The 17,432-nt window shown below is 51.4% G+C and overlaps 1 protein-coding gene across 3 annotated transcripts; it reads right to left on the bottom strand.

The window, feature by feature from the left end:
* Positions 1 to 2,050: 2,050 nt before the first annotated feature.
* Positions 2,051 to 16,918, bottom strand: UBQLN4 (ubiquilin 4). 3 transcript variants are annotated; one of them, XM_046682685.1, is made up of 11 exons: positions 16,706 to 16,918; positions 15,033 to 15,184; positions 14,424 to 14,641; positions 13,581 to 13,843; positions 11,822 to 11,980; positions 7,907 to 8,132; positions 6,656 to 6,795; positions 6,066 to 6,149; positions 5,784 to 5,899; positions 5,398 to 5,584; positions 2,051 to 3,914 (listed from the first exon to the last, which is right to left on the bottom strand). In XM_046682685.1, the coding sequence occupies exons 1-11, from the start codon at positions 16,811 to 16,813 to the stop codon at positions 3,762 to 3,764; spliced, it is 1,806 nt and encodes a 601-aa protein (XP_046538641.1). In that variant the 5' UTR covers positions 16,814 to 16,918; the 3' UTR covers positions 2,051 to 3,761. The 3 variants fall into 3 exon arrangements, 2 of the variants coding, with proteins under 2 accessions (XP_046538641.1, XP_046538642.1); XM_046682686.1 differs by having other exon boundaries at positions 5,784 to 5,848; XR_006891588.1 differs by having other exon boundaries at positions 3,782 to 3,914; positions 5,398 to 5,621.
* Between the last annotated feature and the right edge of the window lie 514 nt (positions 16,919 to 17,432).

Here is a 17,432-nt window from a genome sequence, read left to right as displayed (position 1 = left end):
AGACAAGGGCCGGCCCCAATCTTTGACTTTTAATTGAAGCATTTAATCCATTTACATTTAATAAAATTACTTATATATTAGGATTTAAATCTATATATTAGGATTTAAACATAATATGTGCACATACTATGCTCTGTATATTCTATTTTTTCTCGTTTTGTCTTAAACTCTTTATTTTTATTTTTTTTTTGGAGGAAGATTAGCCCTGAGCTAACTGCTGCCAATCGTCCTCTTTTTGCTGAGGGAGACTGGCCCTGAGCTAACATCCGTGCCCATCTTCCTCTACTTTAGATGTGGGATGCCTGCCACAGTGTGGCTTGATGGTGCGTAGGTCCACACCTGGGATCCAAACCTGAGAACCCTGGGCCACTGAAGTGGAACGTGTGAACTTAACTGCTATGCCACTGGGCCGGCCCCTTAAACTTTTCATTTTGAACAATTTTAGATTTATAGGAAAATTGTGAACATAGTAAAGAGAGTTCCTATATACCCTACACCCAGTTTCCCCTATCATTAACATCTTACATTAGTACATTAGTTACAATTAATGAACCGCTACTGATACACTATTATTAACTAAAGTCTATATTCAGATTTCTTAATAGAAGGTATTACTCTTTATTTATTTGTTTCTTTTTAAGGAAGATTAGCCCTGAGCTAACATCTGCTGCCAATCCTCTTCTTTTTGCTGAGGAAGACTGGCCCTGAGCTAACATCCGTGCTCATCTTCCTCTGCTTTACATGTGGGACGCCTACCACAGCATGGCTTTCCAAGCAGTGCCATGTCCGCACCTGGGATCCGAACTGGTGAACCCCGGGCCGCTGAAGCAGAACATGCGAACTTAACCGCTGCGCCACCAGGCTGGCCCCACTTATTCAGATTTCTTTAGTTTTTACTTAATATACTTCTTCTGTTCCAGGATCCCATCCAGGACGCTACATTACATTTAGTTGTCAGGTCTCCTTAGGCTCCTCTTGACTGTGACAGTTTTTAGACTCTCTTTGCTTGATGACCTTGACAGTTTTGAGGAGTACTGGTTAGGTATTTTGTAGAATGTCCCTCTATTGGGATTTGTCTGGTGTTTTTCTCATGATTAGAGCGGGGTTATGAGTTTCAGGGAGGAAGAAAACAGAGGTAAAATGCTGCTTTCATCACGTCATCACAAGAGTACATACTGTCAACGTGATTTATAATTGACCTTGATAGCCTGGTGGAGGTAGCATTCCTGCGCTCTAAAGTCACTCCCCGCCCTGCTCCCTTTCCACGTTGTACTCTCTTGGGAAGAAGGACATGTGCGGCCCACACTTGAGGAGTGGGGAGTATATTCCATATCCTTGAGGGCAGAATATTTACATAAATTATTTGGAATTTTTCTGCACAGATTCGTCTCTTCTCACCCATTTATTTACTTGTTCAACTATCTATTTGTATCAGTACAGATTCACGGACATTTACTTTATACTTTGGGTTATAATCCTATATACTTTATCTTCTTGCTCAAATTGTTCTGCCTTTGGTCATTGGGAGCTCTTTCCGTTGGCTCCTGTGTCCCTTTGACACACCTCCATCCCTGTGGGTTTTTTTTTTTATCACTTCCTTACTTTCTGGCACTACAAGATGCTCCTTGCACATCTTGTATATTTCCAGCCCCAGTGCTAGAATCCAAGGAGATGAGGTTCCTTTTAATGAAGATGGTATTAGAAACCACAACCTAGGCACCAGGTGTGCTGTTGCCACTAGGTGTCCTTACCCTTTCATATATTCCTCTCCCAGCCCTGACCTAAGGGGGAGTGTGTGTGTGGGGGCGGAGCTGATATCTTATGGTCTGGGGATGGGGAATGGAAGAATGCAATTCTTCCCATTCCTAAACCATGGGTTACAAATATTCCCATGACCAGTTATCTCTTAACCTTCAATGTTTTATAATACCTGTGGTAACTGAACCCAACTTCAAATGCCTCTAGACGCCATTTTATAAAAACCCTGTAAAACCAGGAGGTTGTCTTCAGCCAGCCTCATCTCCCCCAGAAAACAAACACCAAGACACCCTCACAACAAAGACCACGCCATTTATTTACAAAGGCCAGTGTGGGAGTTGGGGGAGGTAGGGAGGGAAAGTCACAGACATCCTCTCTGGATTGCTTGGGACCCTTTCCCACTTGGAGAAAATTCTGTTCCTCTTGCCTCCATGGGTCCTCCAAGCAGCTCGGCTAAGTAGCAGAGAGAGGAGGTGACATGAGCCTTCTCTGTGCTCCAACAGAGCCATGTCCAATTCCAGATCAAAGGCATCATTGCCACCCTCTCCTTTCCCTCCTCAAATAGAACTTTCTGGCCTGGAGGGAATTAATGAAGAATTCAAAAGGCAGGGACTAGGATGCCAAAGGCCAGGGACCCTGAAGGGAAAGACCCCTCTACTATTTCCTGAAAGCAATGAGGGGAGGGGTGATAAGGGTGCTGGTCACAGCCCTGGCAGCTTCAGAAGGGGTTCCCACACTACCCTTGGGTAACCAAGCATCCTTGGGTTACTTAGGACCTAGCTCTCTGGGCTGTGTGTATTCCTGCCCTAGACTGGCCCCTTTGCTTACTTCTCTCTGGTGGGAGAGAGCTCTGAACTAGAGATCAAGAAAGAATCCACTCTCCTACTCAGCTCACATGCAGGTGCACGCGTGTGTGCGTGCATGCACCCACCCACCCACACACATACCCACTGCTGAGAAAGACCCCAATCCCCTTCACGTCTTTTGAGGGGGGGGGCTCAAATCACTGGTACTTGGGGACACAGGCAGGTCCTGGGCTCATGGAAATGTGTGAGTGTGTATATAAGCATGTGTTTGAGGAAACGGAGCCAGTATGACCCCTTGGAGCCATATCACTTAGCTTCATCGAGCCCCTTTCTTCAACTCAAGTTCCATTAGCATCTCTAAGTGTCCTCTGTTAGGCCTGAGCCTGGACTCCCCTGCCTAAAAGAGCTCTTAGTGCCTTCACACTAACAGTCAATTCCAACTTTCAAGCTGTTTACTCAGGCTGTTTTCCCCATTCCCTTCCTCCAGAGAACCTCAGTCCCTTCTCTGCTGCACCAGTCTCCATCGGGCTGGTCCAAGGCTTGTTAATTCCCTGTCCAGAGGACTGTGTCTCATATTCCCCTTCAGACAAGGAGAACAGGCATCTTCCTCCTCCTGGAAGTCCCAACAGACCCCATGAAAAAGTGCTGAACGAAGTGACCAGAATAGGGGGTGAGGAGGAAAATCACAGCCTGCCCCCCCTCCTCCTTCAGAGAATGAGATCCTAGCGTTGGTTAAGTGGAGGCGGGAGGGGATGAGGGGAGAGAAAGAGGGGAGAGAGTTACCCAAAGCAAACATAAGACAAGCAAAACCCTAGTGGGACAGATGGAAGATCCTGTTCCAGTAAACCAGAGAGCCGGCTCCTCCTTCAACTCTGCACTGCCACCGACAAGTATGAAGATTGCAAAAGGTGGTTTGGGGCATGGAGGTGGGGCCAATCAACAAAACTGTGAAAATGGTGTCAATAGCTCTGTTCAAGCAGGACCAGGAGAGAAGATTCTGTAAGAGATGAGAAGTAAAGCCAAAATTCTCAGACAGAGCTGCGGGGTTGGGGCCCATGCCTCTAAAGTCACCCTGCGGTCTGGACAGGACAAGGGAGAAGACGGAAGGGATGACAAGCCGCAGCGGGTGGGGGGCTGACAGAGGAACCAAATGCTGGCATCCAGGGAAGGGAGAGGCAGGAGGCATGGGCCCGGGGATTAGGAGAGCTGAGAGCCCAGGAGTCTCTCGATAGCTGCGTTGATGTCCCCTCCCGTGGCAATCAGGGCCTGCAGGTTGGCCTCACGATTGATGAAGCCCATGGAGTTGAGCTGCTCCAGCTGCTGCTGAAATCGCACTTCTGGCGTCTGCACCTGGAGGGGACAGGTCTTGTGAAGTGGGCACAGGACCAACCTTGGGAGGCCTATCTGGATCTGGGGGTTTATAATGGAGAGAAGAAGACCAGTAGGTCTTCTCAAGCATCCTCAAAGTCAGCCAGTGGGGCAGGGAGGGATGAGCTGCAAACAGGAGCTGAGGAGCCTGCGTCCCAAGTCACTAAACGACTGTGTAATAAGGTGGGGGTGTCTTTCTTAAAATTTCAAAGTAACAGGCCTAGATCTGCCTATATTCCTAACTACTTTCTATCAATACTCCAGAGATGTTAACAGGCACTCCAAAAGCCAAATGCTCTGTGGTTGATAAGACACATGTTGAACACTACTTCCAAACCCCCTCCCAGCAGTCATCACACATGTAGCCATAGTAAAAGGTCAGAGAAGGGCTCCAGGGAAGAAAGTACCTGTTCAATTTTGTTTAACCAATCAACAAAGACAGTTATTTACAAATGAGAAGGCCTGTAATTTTTGACACTCCTATAAACATCTCCAGGGAATGTTTTCCCAAGGGATGTTTAAGAAGCACTAGCCCAGATCAGGAACAGAGGACTCAAAAGCTGGAAGGAGGCCAGCAATCTCAGGCCACCTGGCCGCTGATGGGGGACAGCGCGATCCAGAGAAGGAAAGGACCTGCCAAGGGCCACAGAGCAAGTGAGTCACGGAGGCCCCCGACATGCGGTACAAAAGCCCTCGCCAGGGCTTGGTGTCCTACTCCTCAGGCCACAGAGTGGAAGCTGGACTGGGCCTTGGCGATCACGTGGTCCAGCTCTCTCAGGGCCATGCACAAAGCTGGGCACTTCCTTTTCTGTCGAAAGGCTTTTCCCTGATGAGTCATGGAGGCCAGAGAGAGGGTGAGGGGCTCACCCGAGGTCATCCCTGCTCCTCCCCAAAGCCTCTGGCCTTGACTTGTGGCCCAGGGCTCCAGTCACCTCACCTCCCAGAACCCTCCTCTCCAGTCGCAGAGACGGAGGCTGCTTTAATCATCAAAACAATCCTTTGATATAAGCAGAAGTGGTATAACATAGTGGTTAAAGTGTAAATTCTGGAGCTAGCATGCCACGGTTTGAATCTTGCCTCCACTACTTCCTAGCTATGTGACTCTGAGCAAGACACTTAACCTCTCTGGGCCTTAGTTTTCCCCTTTTGTAACACAGAAATAATAGTAATAGCTTCCTCACAAGACTGTTGTGAGGAATAAAGTAAATGAACTCACACACAGAAGGCACATAGAACAACTCCAGCACATGGTAAGTGCTACTTCTATTCTCATCCGCTTTTTACAGCTGTGGAAACTGAACTTTGGGAAGACTGGTAACTTGCCCAAGGCTAGAGAGTGGCAGACTAGGATCTAAAGCCAGGTCTGGCTGACACCAAAGCCTGCTCTGCTTTCTCCATTCCACAGGGCTTGACACCACCAGGATGGAAGTGGTGGGCCCACTGCCAGCCCCGCTGCCCCACGTACCTGTGAGTTTCCACTTCCAGCCAAAAGCTGGATCATCTGTTGCATGAGCTGCTGCTGAGCACTGGAAGCCCCTGTTGGAGAAGATGTGGCTGGCGGGGCTGGCGAGGAGGTGGGGGCCTCAGGTGCAGACCCAGTGTTGCTGCCTGCCGAGGGTGCTGGGGTCCGGGACATACCAAAGGAGCCAAGGCTGCAGGCAGGAGAGACCAAGAGGTGGGAGATGGCCTCTGAGAAAGGGATGGGAACATGAGATCCAGAAAGAAAAGTGGTTGGAAGAAACAGGAAAACAGACCCTCAGAGACACAATGGCTGCTCAGAGAGTGGCAGAGGGAGGGGTCAAAGGGGAGGAGTAGCCAGAACTTTGCTGCCCACCTGCCCCCAACCCTCACCTGGGTACCAGCCCAGGGGCCTCGGTCTGCAAGGTCTGCAGTCCCTGCTGGATCTGCAGCAAAGCCTGCATGGCGCGGGGATTGGTAAGGATGGAGAGCGACTCCGGGTTCTGCATCTGGTGGGAAACGAGCAGAGAAAGGTACCGGAGATGGCAGGAGACAAGAGGGCAGCCTAAACCCTGAGTCCAGGGCCGAGCTCTGTCCCCTCCCTTAAGTTCCATGTATTGGGTGCAGGGTCCATCCATTGCCCTCCACCTCTGCCCCTCCAGACTGCTCACTCACCTGCTGCAGGAAGACTGGGAGCTGCAGGCGGAGCTGCTCCTGCAGCTGGGGGTTCCCCGCGAAGAGTGGCACGTTCACCATCATCTGCCAGGGTGAAGGGAGTAGGGGGAGGCCTGGGCCTACCCACCCTGAGAATTCCCCCACAGCCTCAGTCTCCCTCGGCACCCCTACCACTGTAGGAAATCTGGCCAGCTTTTCCAAGGATCTCAAAGTATCCTGAAGGCCTAAGTGGGACAGTGAGAGGAAATGGAACTATACTTCGGGCAATGATGAGTTTCAGGAGCCAGGCTGCTCAGCGCTGGGTCTGATGATGATGACAGCTAACATTTCCAAGTGCACAGGGCTTACTACCTGCCATGCCACGTTCCTGCACTTCGTATGTACTCATTCATTTAATCCTCACCACTCTATGAGGCAGCAACTACTGTTATTACCGTCTCACAGATGAGGAACTGGGAGGTTAAAGAACTTGCTGAGCTTACACAGTGGGGAAGTGGCAGAGATGGAAAACAAACCCAGGCAGTCTGGCTCCAGAGTGTTCTGACCACAAGCAACTGCCCCCAACATTTCCCGGTGTGCCAGTTCCATACCTGAGCAGCAAAGTCGGGGTTCTGCGCAAGCGTCTGCATCATGCTGCGCATGTAGGGGGCTGAGATCACATTCTGCATCAGCTGCGGGTTCTCAGAGATCTGCTGGAGGAGGGCCTGCATTTCCGGGCTGTTGAACATCCCTAGGACAAGGAGAAAAAAACAAACAAAACAGGAGAAAAGGGGTCCAGATGGAAACCAACTGCCTCACTTCAATCTACCTTACTTCAGACCCCAAAAGGTTACAAAACTCAGAAAAACAACAGTAAAATGGGCGCCTAAGCACCTGGACCTGGGTCCACGTCTCTCCTGACTCCAAGGTCATTTGACTCTGCCTTGGCCTGGCCCCTTGCCCATCAACTCTGCTAAGGACAAGGCAGTTGGAAACTGGGTCTGATTCCTGCCCCTCTGGACTGTTCCAACCACAAGCTCGGATAACGTCAGAGTTGGAAAGGACTTAACTAAAGATCACCTAGATCAATGGTTTTCAAACTTGTCTTAGCGGCAGAGACCTTCTCCTCAAACCAAATCTCACTCAGACACCAAGTATGTCAATGGTCTGGGTGGAGCTGGGGCAGGAAGCCTGGAACCTCCCCTGTTTGGTGCTCCCTCATCCCGGAGATGGTCCAGACCCTCCAGGACTCAGAAGTACAATTTTAAAACCATGGATCAGGTTCAAGTCCCTTATTTTATAAATAAGGGAACTAAAGCACATAGAGGGGAAGGGATTTTCCCAACCAAGATGTCCCCAAGGGTACAAAGAAATCAGGGCATCTACCAAAGACATCCCCAGGGTCATACGTACAGTCATAGTCCAGATAAATGGAGCATCCCCCAGGGTTGTGCAGTGTGTAATCTGTACTTCTGTACGTGGCAGCTCTGCACATCCCTCTCCTCTAGCCTCACATCTGCCTGTCCCCAGGTCTGCCCTGATTCCTCTCCCACACCCCCCTCCCCAGTCTGACCCATTTACACTGGATAGTGCCAGCAGTGCTGAAAGAGCTTAGGAGGTGGGGCCTGATTTATTCATGAGCCATTACTTAAGTCACTCCCAGGGACATCAGGACACAGCTAGAACCACCCTCACCCTCTGAGGGGTGGAGCCACTACCCCAGGCTGCAGAGCCCCCTCTGTGGCTTCAATACAGTCTCACCTCTGTCTTCAATATTCTGGAGCTGTGTGAACCCCATTCAGTCCTGGGGCAGAGGGACTGCCCTGGTGACCCCACTAAGCTCCTTCCACCCTAGGACATACCTGACCCCAGGCTAGCCGCATTGATCCCAAAGGGGTTCGAGACTGTCGGGTGCACCTGGCTGGTCCCCGATCCTCCGGTGCCCTCCCCACCGGACCCGGGGGCCTGGGAGGTGGGGGGCGAGGGGCTCCAGGGGTTAGGGAGGGGCTCTCGATTCTCAGTCCGCAGAGGCTGGGAGGACGAGCTGTCGGAGTTCCCGGCCAGGGAAGAGAAGGGATTGTTGCCAAACTGGGAGGAGGGAAAGGTTTTGGGTTAAGGACTGAAACAAATCAGGGACAAGGGCTAGGCCCTTTCTTTCCTCTCACCTAACAGCCTCCCCTTCCCCAGGAAAGGGAGAGAGAGCTAAGACCTTGGAAGGGACAGAGAGCTAAGACCTTGGAGATCCTCAGCTCAATTTTTGGCCCCACAAGGGGCAGCTCCACCCTTGTCCTGCAGGGTGGGAACTGGCTGAGGTTAATGACTGGACAACTGAACTGCTCAGATAACTGGAAGCTTTCCATCTCCCCTGGTGCCTCTAAATATTCAGTCTCTAGTTTTCCTCTGTGCCCCACAGTACTTTACACATACCTTTCCCAGTGTGTAGTGAGGGATTTGTTTTCCTCAGTTCTTAAAGGGCAGAGACAATGTCTGGTTCGCCTTTGTATCCCCTCCCATCGCTGACACTAGTGGGTGCTCAATAAGTAACGGCCGGCTTGATGGGACCTGGTTCTCTACTTCAATCCTTGTCTGCCTCTAGCTTCCCCTTTTCTAGCCACCTTGGCCCAATACTAACTCCCCAGAACCCTCTACCTCCCTCCCCAGGTCCCTTGAGCGGCATCCCATCCATCTAGGTGCACCAATGGAGCCCCTTAGTGGAGCACATCTCTGGCTGAGCATGCCCTCCCCAGCTCTTCTCCTCCTGCCCCTCCCTCCCCCTAGCTTATCTCCTCAGACTGGCTGCTGCAGCTAAGCAGTCCCCCTCAGCACCAGGCTTCCCACTGTGTCACCCAGGATAATCTCAATGTCTGTGCCCCATGATCTGGTGTAATGCCCAAGGTGGCACCTGAACCTCTTCCATCTGGATCTGCCAGCACCCGGGAAAGAGCTCTGTCCAGGGGGTGCTTGCTGAGGGAGTCTCAGACTCTATTTCCTTTGCTCAGCCTCCTTCCCCTGAGTTCCTAAGTGGTCCTGACCTAAGCAGGCGGTACGTGAGCAGCCTCAGCCCATCCCCACCATGGGGTTTCACATCCAGTCACTTTTCCTGTTTATTCAAAGTGGGTCATGGGGACCTGGGCTGACCAAGGACTCTCCTGCTCTGAGCTGTGGTTCCTTTGCCCTACGAGATGCCTGTTCAGATCACGGGGCTTGCAGGCCAGGACTCATGCACCACAATTTCAGTCTTTGACCCTGTTTCAGATTCCCTGTTCTCATAACTTGCCTTGCACCCAACCCCACCTAATTCTGGACCTCGCTTTGCTCTTCCCGGTGCACCCTAAGGACCGAATCACTTTTCCTCAGCTCCCTATAGGGGTACCAGCTGCCAGTGACTGAGCACCTACTGTGTGTCTGACATATTCATTCTCATGTTTACAATATCCATTTAACACACTAGTTCTCAAAGTGTGGTCCTAGGACTCCTGCAAGGTTTTAAACTACTTTTATAATTCTAAGATGTTATTTGCCTTTTCTCTCTCATTCTCTCATGAGTATTCAGTGGAGTTTTCCAAAGGCTACACAACGTGTGACACCGCAACAAACTTAAGGCAGAAGCGGATCTGAGAATCCTGCTGTCTGGTAGTAAGCCAGACATTAAAGAGACCTGCAAAAATATCAAACAAGGCCATTCTTTCCTCTAAAGTTTTGTTCTGGAAAATAAAGTTATTTTTCAAAACAATGCTATTTATGTTCATGTGTATTGGATTTATTGTTATTTTTAAATGAGTTAATAAGTAAATATTTTTAAAAATTTGTTTTAACTTCAGATACAGTGAATATCGATAGATCTAACCCATAAAAACAAAAGCTCTTTAGGGCCCTCAGTAATTTTTAAGGGTATAAAGGGATCTTGAGACCAAAATGATTAAGAAGCATTGCTATAATATATTGTCTCCATTTTGAAAATGAGGAAGCTAAGAGTTAGAGAGGTTAAGCAACACGCTTAAAATCACCACTATAGGGGCCAGCCCCGTCGCCAAGTGGTTAAGTTCACGCACTCCACTTCAGCAGCCCAGGGTTTCACTGGTTCCCATCCTGGGTGTGGACATGGCACTGCTCGTTGGGCCATGTTGAGGCGGCATCCCATATGCCACAACTAGAAGGACCCACAACTAAAAATATACAACTATGTACCAGGGGGCTTTAGGGAGAAAAAGGAAAAACTAAAATCTTTAAAAAAAAAATCACCACTACAAAATGGTGGAACAGGTTTTTGAACCCAGGTTTTTTGACGCCACATGCTATGTTCTTTTATCTAAACCAGTGGTTCTCACACCTTCATGTGCATCAGAGTTAGCTGGAGTGCTTGTTAGAAGCCTTTCTCAACTACTTGATGATGTTGAAGAATAAGGCGGGGGATTCACTCTACCAGATGCCCAGACTTCATTAAGACAATATGGTACCATCACAGGGATAGACAAACAGACCAGTGGGACTGAGTAGAGTCAGCCAGACACACACTCATTCGTGGAGAGCTGGTGTAGGACAGAGACAGCACGAACAAGGAATCGATTGGGATAGCACGGAATATGGCGTCACTCAGAATATGGCGCCTTTTCCTTTCCACAAGGGAAAAGCCATGTGAGAGCCCACCGTCCCACCTGGGCGCTGGTTAGGGGGTGTGCTCAGTTTGTGAAAATCCATCAAGCTGTACACTTATATGTGCACCTTTCTGTCACTACATTATTCTTCAATCAAAAATGTTTTTTAAAAGCAAGTTAAAAATTAAATGAACAGCATGATACCACTTCTAAATGTTGAAAAATATGCAAAACAATACTATTGATTATTTATGGATACATACACAGGTAATAAAAGAATCAAAATGCGAAACAACAACGTCAGAGTGGTAGTTAGCCCTGGAGAAGTAGGGAGGTATAAGATGGGGGAGGCTGCCATGCTATCTGTAATGTGCTGTTTGCAAATATTAAATATGTTTAGGGAAAAAAGCAAAATGCTAACTATATTTGTTACTTCTGGGATAGAAAAGAGGTGGGTGGGAGACAGAAATAGAAGGATCCCTTTTGTATATCTTTCCATTTTTTTAATACCCTTTTGTTTATTTGTGTACCTTTTGAATTTTGAAATATGTGAATGTATAATGTATTCAATGTAAATTAAATTTTAAAAAAGAACCAAAAAAGGCACTGAAACTATATGGTAACATGTTAGGGCAACATGGGTACAAAAGAATGCTATATTTTTATCTCTACTTTTTGTCCATTTGGAAAGAATTCATAAAGCATTTTTTAAAGTGCATATTCCCAGGGCCTGATCCCAGAGATTGATTCAGTAAGCAGCTCAAAGGTGGGGATCAGGAATCTCACTATTAACAACCTCCCCAGGTGATTCTGATGCAGGTGATCCATGGACCACACTTGAGATACACTGTGCTAGGCTCAGCTGTTCGTCCTGAGACCTGTCTCACAACCTTTGAGCCCCTGGTGCAAGAAGTTTGTTAGAACAATGTCAAACCCCTTGGACACTATGCCTTATCCACTTCCCTGGGGACCTCCGCTGCCTTCTGTCCTATTGCCTCAGTCCCACGCCAAGTTCGACCATCCCTGGCTCTGCACTATAAGAACCGCTCTCAAGCCATGGCCCTCTCTCGGGAGGCTGGGGAAGGAAAGAGGAGCGGGCAGCACCCCAGGCTTGCCCTGGGTCTGGGGCTAGGGAATCCCGAGCCCAGACAGCCCTCCCACTGCCCCTGCCCCTGGCCCCACCTGTTCCCGGGCAGCACTGAACATGGGCTCCTGGATATCCGTGTACATGCGGCGGAGGGCATTGTACCCTCCGGGGATGCTCTCCAGGTTGCTCAGGGCCCGGTCCTGGTTCCGCATCATCTCCTGCATCATGGCTGGATTCCGAGCAAGCTCCATCGTCTGGTGGAGAAGGGAGAGACAGAATCGGCCCTGGAACCAGGGGAGCACCAAGCTTGGAAAAAGGTGGGCCCTGAGGAAGGGGTCTGCATCAGGGCCAGGGCCCAGGAACTGCCCCACAGCGGCAGGGAGTAGGGTCAACTGGACTTCCTTCCTCCACTGTCTGCCATCTTGGCTCCAACCTTGCCTCCCTGTGTATATTCTGGTTGGCTTTTTCTAGTGGGGAACAACGATCCCAGTTAGGGTGAGGGCAAAAGCTTCCTCTCTCAGGTTCAGGGGGTCCTCAGAAGTGTCAGGGAGCACAAGGAAACTGAGCAAGAAAGAACACAAAAAAGGCGAGGCAGAAGAGAAAATTAACATCAACATACTACATACAAGCACTGGGCTAAGCAATTTACAGAGATCAAGTCATTTAATCCCCACAATAACCATCCCTGGTAGGTATTTCCGTCACTATTCTGCAGATGACAAAATAGGCTCAGAGACTCACAGCCTGGGCAACACACAGCCAGGTAGTAGCAAAGCCAGGTTTCAAAGCCAGGTTGGTCTGTCTGATCAAGACCATACTGCGGTTCCTGGTAAATGACCACAAGTTGGGAAGGGAAAGGATTCAAGCTGGGACAATGCTACCAACAGCCTCTAATCCACAGCCCCAGGTCTTTGGCCTGACTGAATCCTGACGAACACTGAGGATGGGGGTTTTCTCTTTGGAGCCAGTGGCTCACCCTCAATAAAGGGTAGCCTGTGTCAACCCCAGGGGACAGACAGCAGTGCATGATAGAAAAAATGGGCATAGCTACTTCTTGTCCTCATCCAACTTGGAATGCCTCCTGTCCTTCTTCCCAAATTTGCTCCACACTTGCCTCTTTTAAGATACCTTTATGTCTAAGACAAGACTCTGATCTCTTATCTTATAATTCATCCACTCCATAAGTATTGAGTGACTACTATGCAACAGGCACTGTTCTAGACAGTAAACAAAACACTTGCAAATCCTTGCTCTTATGGAACTTATCTTCTAGTAAATCTAGCACTAGACTAGATTGTCTATCCTTTTGCCCCGGTGGATTGGGCCATGGGATGGAGCTCCCAAAAACCAACACAAAACTGCCTCCCCTGGGTCTCCCTCACCCACCCAGCCCTGCCCAGCCACAATACTCCTTGAAGACCCTACTGTCTTTTACTCCTAAGCCTTTGCACTTGCTGTCCCTCGGCCTTGAATACTCTTCTTATTTCCTCCGGTTCATTCTTCCTTCTTTGGGTCTCAGCTTGGGTGACACTTCCTCTAGGAGGCCTCCTGTGAGCCCCAGGGTAGAGTCAGGGGCCCTTTTCTGTGTTCCTAGGGGACCCTGTGACTATTTCTATGATAGCATCAACCCCACTGCATTATAATTGCCTGCTTACTTGTCCCACTTCCCTTTGATACAAGTTGTTCCTGGAAAGTATTCTTTTCATCACAGTACCCCCAGTGTACAAAACATGGCTGCTGAATGAATGAATGAACAATTCACAGGAGGACAAGGTGGGAAAAGGCCAGGCAGGGCAAGGCAGGGGGCCAGGTGTCCTCCACCTCCCCACCCCTCCGACCTTCTCTCAGACTCACCTGCCTCATGAGCTCGGGGTTGTTGAGCATGTGGCTGATCTCAGGGTTCCGCTCCATCAGCTGCTGCATCTGAGGGTTGGCCATGATCATGTGACGCATCAGGTCAGGGTTAGACATCATGTCCTGGACCAGGGGGTTCTCCATGATCTGTGACAGCATCTCGGGATTGGACATCAGTTGCCTCTGCATCTGCTGTTGCAGCTCCATGAAGTTGGCAGAGCCCAGGCCCAGGCTGCCCAGGCCCAAGATGCCCCCAAAGCCAGCTGTGGGGAGGGGGCAGGGTCATAGTCTGCTGCAAGAGCCCTTCCCTCACCTGGCCAGAGGCACTGAATTCCAATTTCCATGATAGGCCCCCTCTGCTTCTCACATGTACCTTTCCCAATATCATTCCCACAGCCCCAGACCTGATCCACTGCTGGCAAAGAGATGTGAGCCTACTAGACTGAGACCTCTTTGATGGCAGAGGCTGAGAGCTGGGCATAATACTGAGCACAGAGAGGACAACTAGTGATGGCCTGTTGAATGAATAAATAAATATTTCCCAACTAGCTACTGTTGGACCCACTTTTTCCCCAAACTCCAATATCCTCACCCAGGGTTCCCCACATTCCCAGCCCCATTTCTCCCCTCACTGTCAACATTTAGCCATGCTCCTTTCCTCTGAGAAGCCCTCAGAGACTGGTTTCTTCCCCTGCTTGGTTCAAGTACCAGTGTCTGGAACCCTATGTCCAGGGGTCCCCTATTCCCATCAGACCAGGAAGAGGGACCTGTTTCTGCCTCCTCTTGGCTCTCCCCCACTCCCTAGCCCAAAACAGGACTGTGCCCTCCTCCCTAAGGGCTTACAGAGTATGGATGCAGTAGCACTGGGAGGTGCCTCCCCAGCCCCTGGGGAGGGACCTCCCCCACTGCTCCTCCGGCTTCCACTGCCAGCATCTGAAGTGGCACTGCCAGAGGTGGAGGGCTGGGCAGGGGTGGCGGGTGAAGCAGGTGTGGTGGAGGGTGCTGAGGCAGGGTCTGGAGTGGAGGGGGAAGAAGCAGTGGCAGCAGCTGGATCTTGAGCCCTGAGGACAGAGAAAGAAAAATCCTAGTTGAAGTGATCACAAGAAGGGGGAAGACAAGGACCTTGAGTCTGCTGGGCAGCTACTGCCCTAACCCAGGCCACCTCCTACGCAACCCTGAAGGGGGGTGGGGTGGTGCTGGGGAATAGTTAGTAAACCAGACAGAGGGAGGGAGGAGCTAGTACCATCTGTCTTCAGGGCATTCTAGGAGAGGTAAGTCAGGTTCCCTTCCCCTGCAGGGGAGACCACAGGGCTGCCTGGCAACCCATCCAAGAGCCACCTTCCTAGGCCTTGACATAGGCCCTTAAAGTACAGCTGAGTGATAGGTGAGAAAGTATCAGTTGGGGAAAAAAGGCCCAGTCAGAAGTTGGACGTGCTCCTCTCCTGCACTTACTTCTGAGGGGTTTTGATGACCAGATGAACAGTGAGCCCATCCTTGATCCCATGCTGGTTCAGTGTGTCCCCATCCTTGAGGATCTTGCCTGCGAAGATCAGGACCAGCTGATCCTGCTGAGCCTTAAACCTCCTGGAGATTTCCTCTTTGAACTGTGATCAAGAGTCAGAGGTCACTGCGGAGGCTGCCTGGGCTCCGCCCACCAGACACTCGGCCTCTTCTCCAAAAGCCTCTGCATTCCCTTGCTCCCAACTCTAGTCCTGGGAAGTCGTTTCTGCAGTCTCAACACCATCCCTCCAGCTGCAATAAGCAGCTCCTTTGTCAGCCAAGGAGATGGACCAGTGAGAGGCTCTCCTCTCAGCTCTACCCCAGGGTGTCTCACCCTAAAAAGCCCTTGCTGTTCTCTGCCACTCCCTCTTCAGTCCCTCCACCGGGTTCCCTGTGAGGGTACTGCCTGGACAGCTCTCTGCATCCCAGCTCCTTCAACAGCCTTGGACCCAGGCCTTGTCTCCCTTCAACATTCTCTTCTCAGGCTCCAAATCTCTCTCCTCCCTTTATTCCCAGCGTTCTTGTAACAACTACAATAAACAGATCACTAACTGTTCACGAGTTAAGTCTAAGTACCATGAGAGACATATTAATTATTATCTCCATTTTAAAGATGAGAAAACTGAGGATCAGTGCAGTTAGGTAACTTGCCCTGGGCACACTGGAACTCCGTTCTTGACGCCAAAGCAGAGGCTCTGAATCAAACACACTGCCTCTCAGTTAGGGATGATTGAGAATTCAACTTTGCAGGAAAAAGGATTTAAATTCTGGACTGTAGTCATTTTATGGGGTTGGGTGGGGCGTCAGCGATGGCACTAAAGACTGGCTTGGGGAGAGTTAGACTCCTCAAATCTATCAGCCCCTCCCAAAACAAAACAAAACATACAGTCTAAGTAAAAACAGTGCACTTGCTAAGCAAAGGCAGCTTCCAGATCCCTCCCTTCCAACCAGAGGGCCTATCTCAAGCCCCGCCTATGTGAAATTCTGGAGCAGCCACAGGCGGGTGGTGAACACAGACAATATCCCCTCATTCACTCATTCAACATATTTTTATTGAGCATCTACTGCACACTGTGTAAATCCCAGAGGGGCTGAGAACCAAATGTAACCACCTCGATGGGAAACAGCAGGAAGGATCTAGGCAGAGGGAATCCTCCCCCCACCGCCCGGGCGTCAGGGAACGCACGGGCGTTCTCAGAGCCACACAGTGGGTGCTCGGAGCTCTCCGCCTGCGCCCCTCGCCCGCTCTCCAGGCTCAGCACCTTGCCCGGCCCCAACTCTGCCTCGGACCCCACCAGTAACCGGGACGCACACTCCCCTGAAACCCAGGGTCCTTCCCCCTTTCCCGTGCAAGGTGTCTCCTCCCCACTCTCCACCACGCCCCCAGCCCAGGCCACAAGGCAAACCCCGGCCTGCCTTCCCCAACACGCGCCACGCTCCCCCAGATTACCCTCGCAGGACGCCCCCAACCCTCCTCTCCTTCCCTCCCGCTCCTCCGAGTGCCTGCTGGGCCCCCGCCCTCCTCTCCCTGGCTCTCCCGGACACCCCACCATCTCGGAGCCACCCCCACTCTCTTCGCAGACCCCTCCTCCGCGCTCCCCCCCCACCCCCGCCACCCGTACTACCTCCTTGACCGAGGCTCGATCGCAGATCACAATTTCCTCCTTGTCTTTGGGGGTCTTGACGGTGACCCGAATGGGGGGCCTCGTCTCGGCCCCGCTCGGCTCCGCCATGCCGCCGCCGCCACCCGGCCGCCCGCCAGCCCGCCCCGGCTCCTCCTCCTCCTCCCCGCCCGCCCGGCCGGCCCGGCTCGGCTCCGGCGCCTCCAACCCTCCCCTCTCCCCTCCCCCCCCCCCCCCCCCCCCCCCCCCCCCAGGGCTTCGCCCCCCCCCCGGCCCCGGCCCCCCCACCGCCCCCCGGGGCGGACGGGGGGGGGCACTGCAGCGGGGGCCGCCCAGGGTTGAGCCCGGGGTCCGGCAGCCCGGACAGGGCCTCGCTGGGCGGTGGCCCCTGGAGGGGCTCTGGGCGGGGCGAGGCGTGTCCTTCACTGTGGGGGCGGGGGTCGAGCTCCCCGCGAGACACCACCGCACATCCTAGCCAGCCCGAGCCGCGCTGAGGTCCCCTTCTGTCCAAAGCTGCCCCCGCCCCCTCCGCGGGTAACTCCCGCTCCGGGACAAAGGACTTTCTGTGTCGCCGCTTTATCACCGTTCCCTGTGATAACTGGTCTTTCTCGGGAAGCCCAAATCCTTTCCAAGTCTGGGGCCTCTCCCGACTTGGAGCTTGGATTTTACCACTTCTGGACGTCCACCTAAGATCTCACCTCTAGGACTGACTCTATTCCCCCAAGGGTCG

The sequence above is a fragment of the Equus quagga genome, chromosome 13 (assembly GCF_021613505.1).
Source record: "Equus quagga isolate Etosha38 chromosome 13, UCLA_HA_Equagga_1.0, whole genome shotgun sequence".
In the NCBI taxonomy this organism is placed as follows: domain Eukaryota; kingdom Metazoa; phylum Chordata; class Mammalia; order Perissodactyla; family Equidae; genus Equus; species Equus quagga.
This window is presented reverse-complemented; position numbering and strand designations above follow the sequence as displayed.

Bases quoted from the DNA above. Each gene is read 5' to 3' on its own strand.
- UBQLN4 (XM_046682685.1), bottom strand. From the start codon at position 16,813: ATGGCGGAGCCGAGCGGGGCCGAGACGAGGCCCCCCATTCGGGTCACC. The intron at 6,796-7,906 runs GTATGTCCTAGG...TCCTTGTCCTAG, and splicing joins TGCGGCTAGCCTGGGGTCAG to GGATGTTCAACAGCCCGGAA. The intron at 5,900-6,065 runs GTGAGTGAGCAG...GTTTCCCACCAG, and splicing joins TCCCAGTCTTCCTGCAGCAG to ATGCAGAACCCGGAGTCGCT.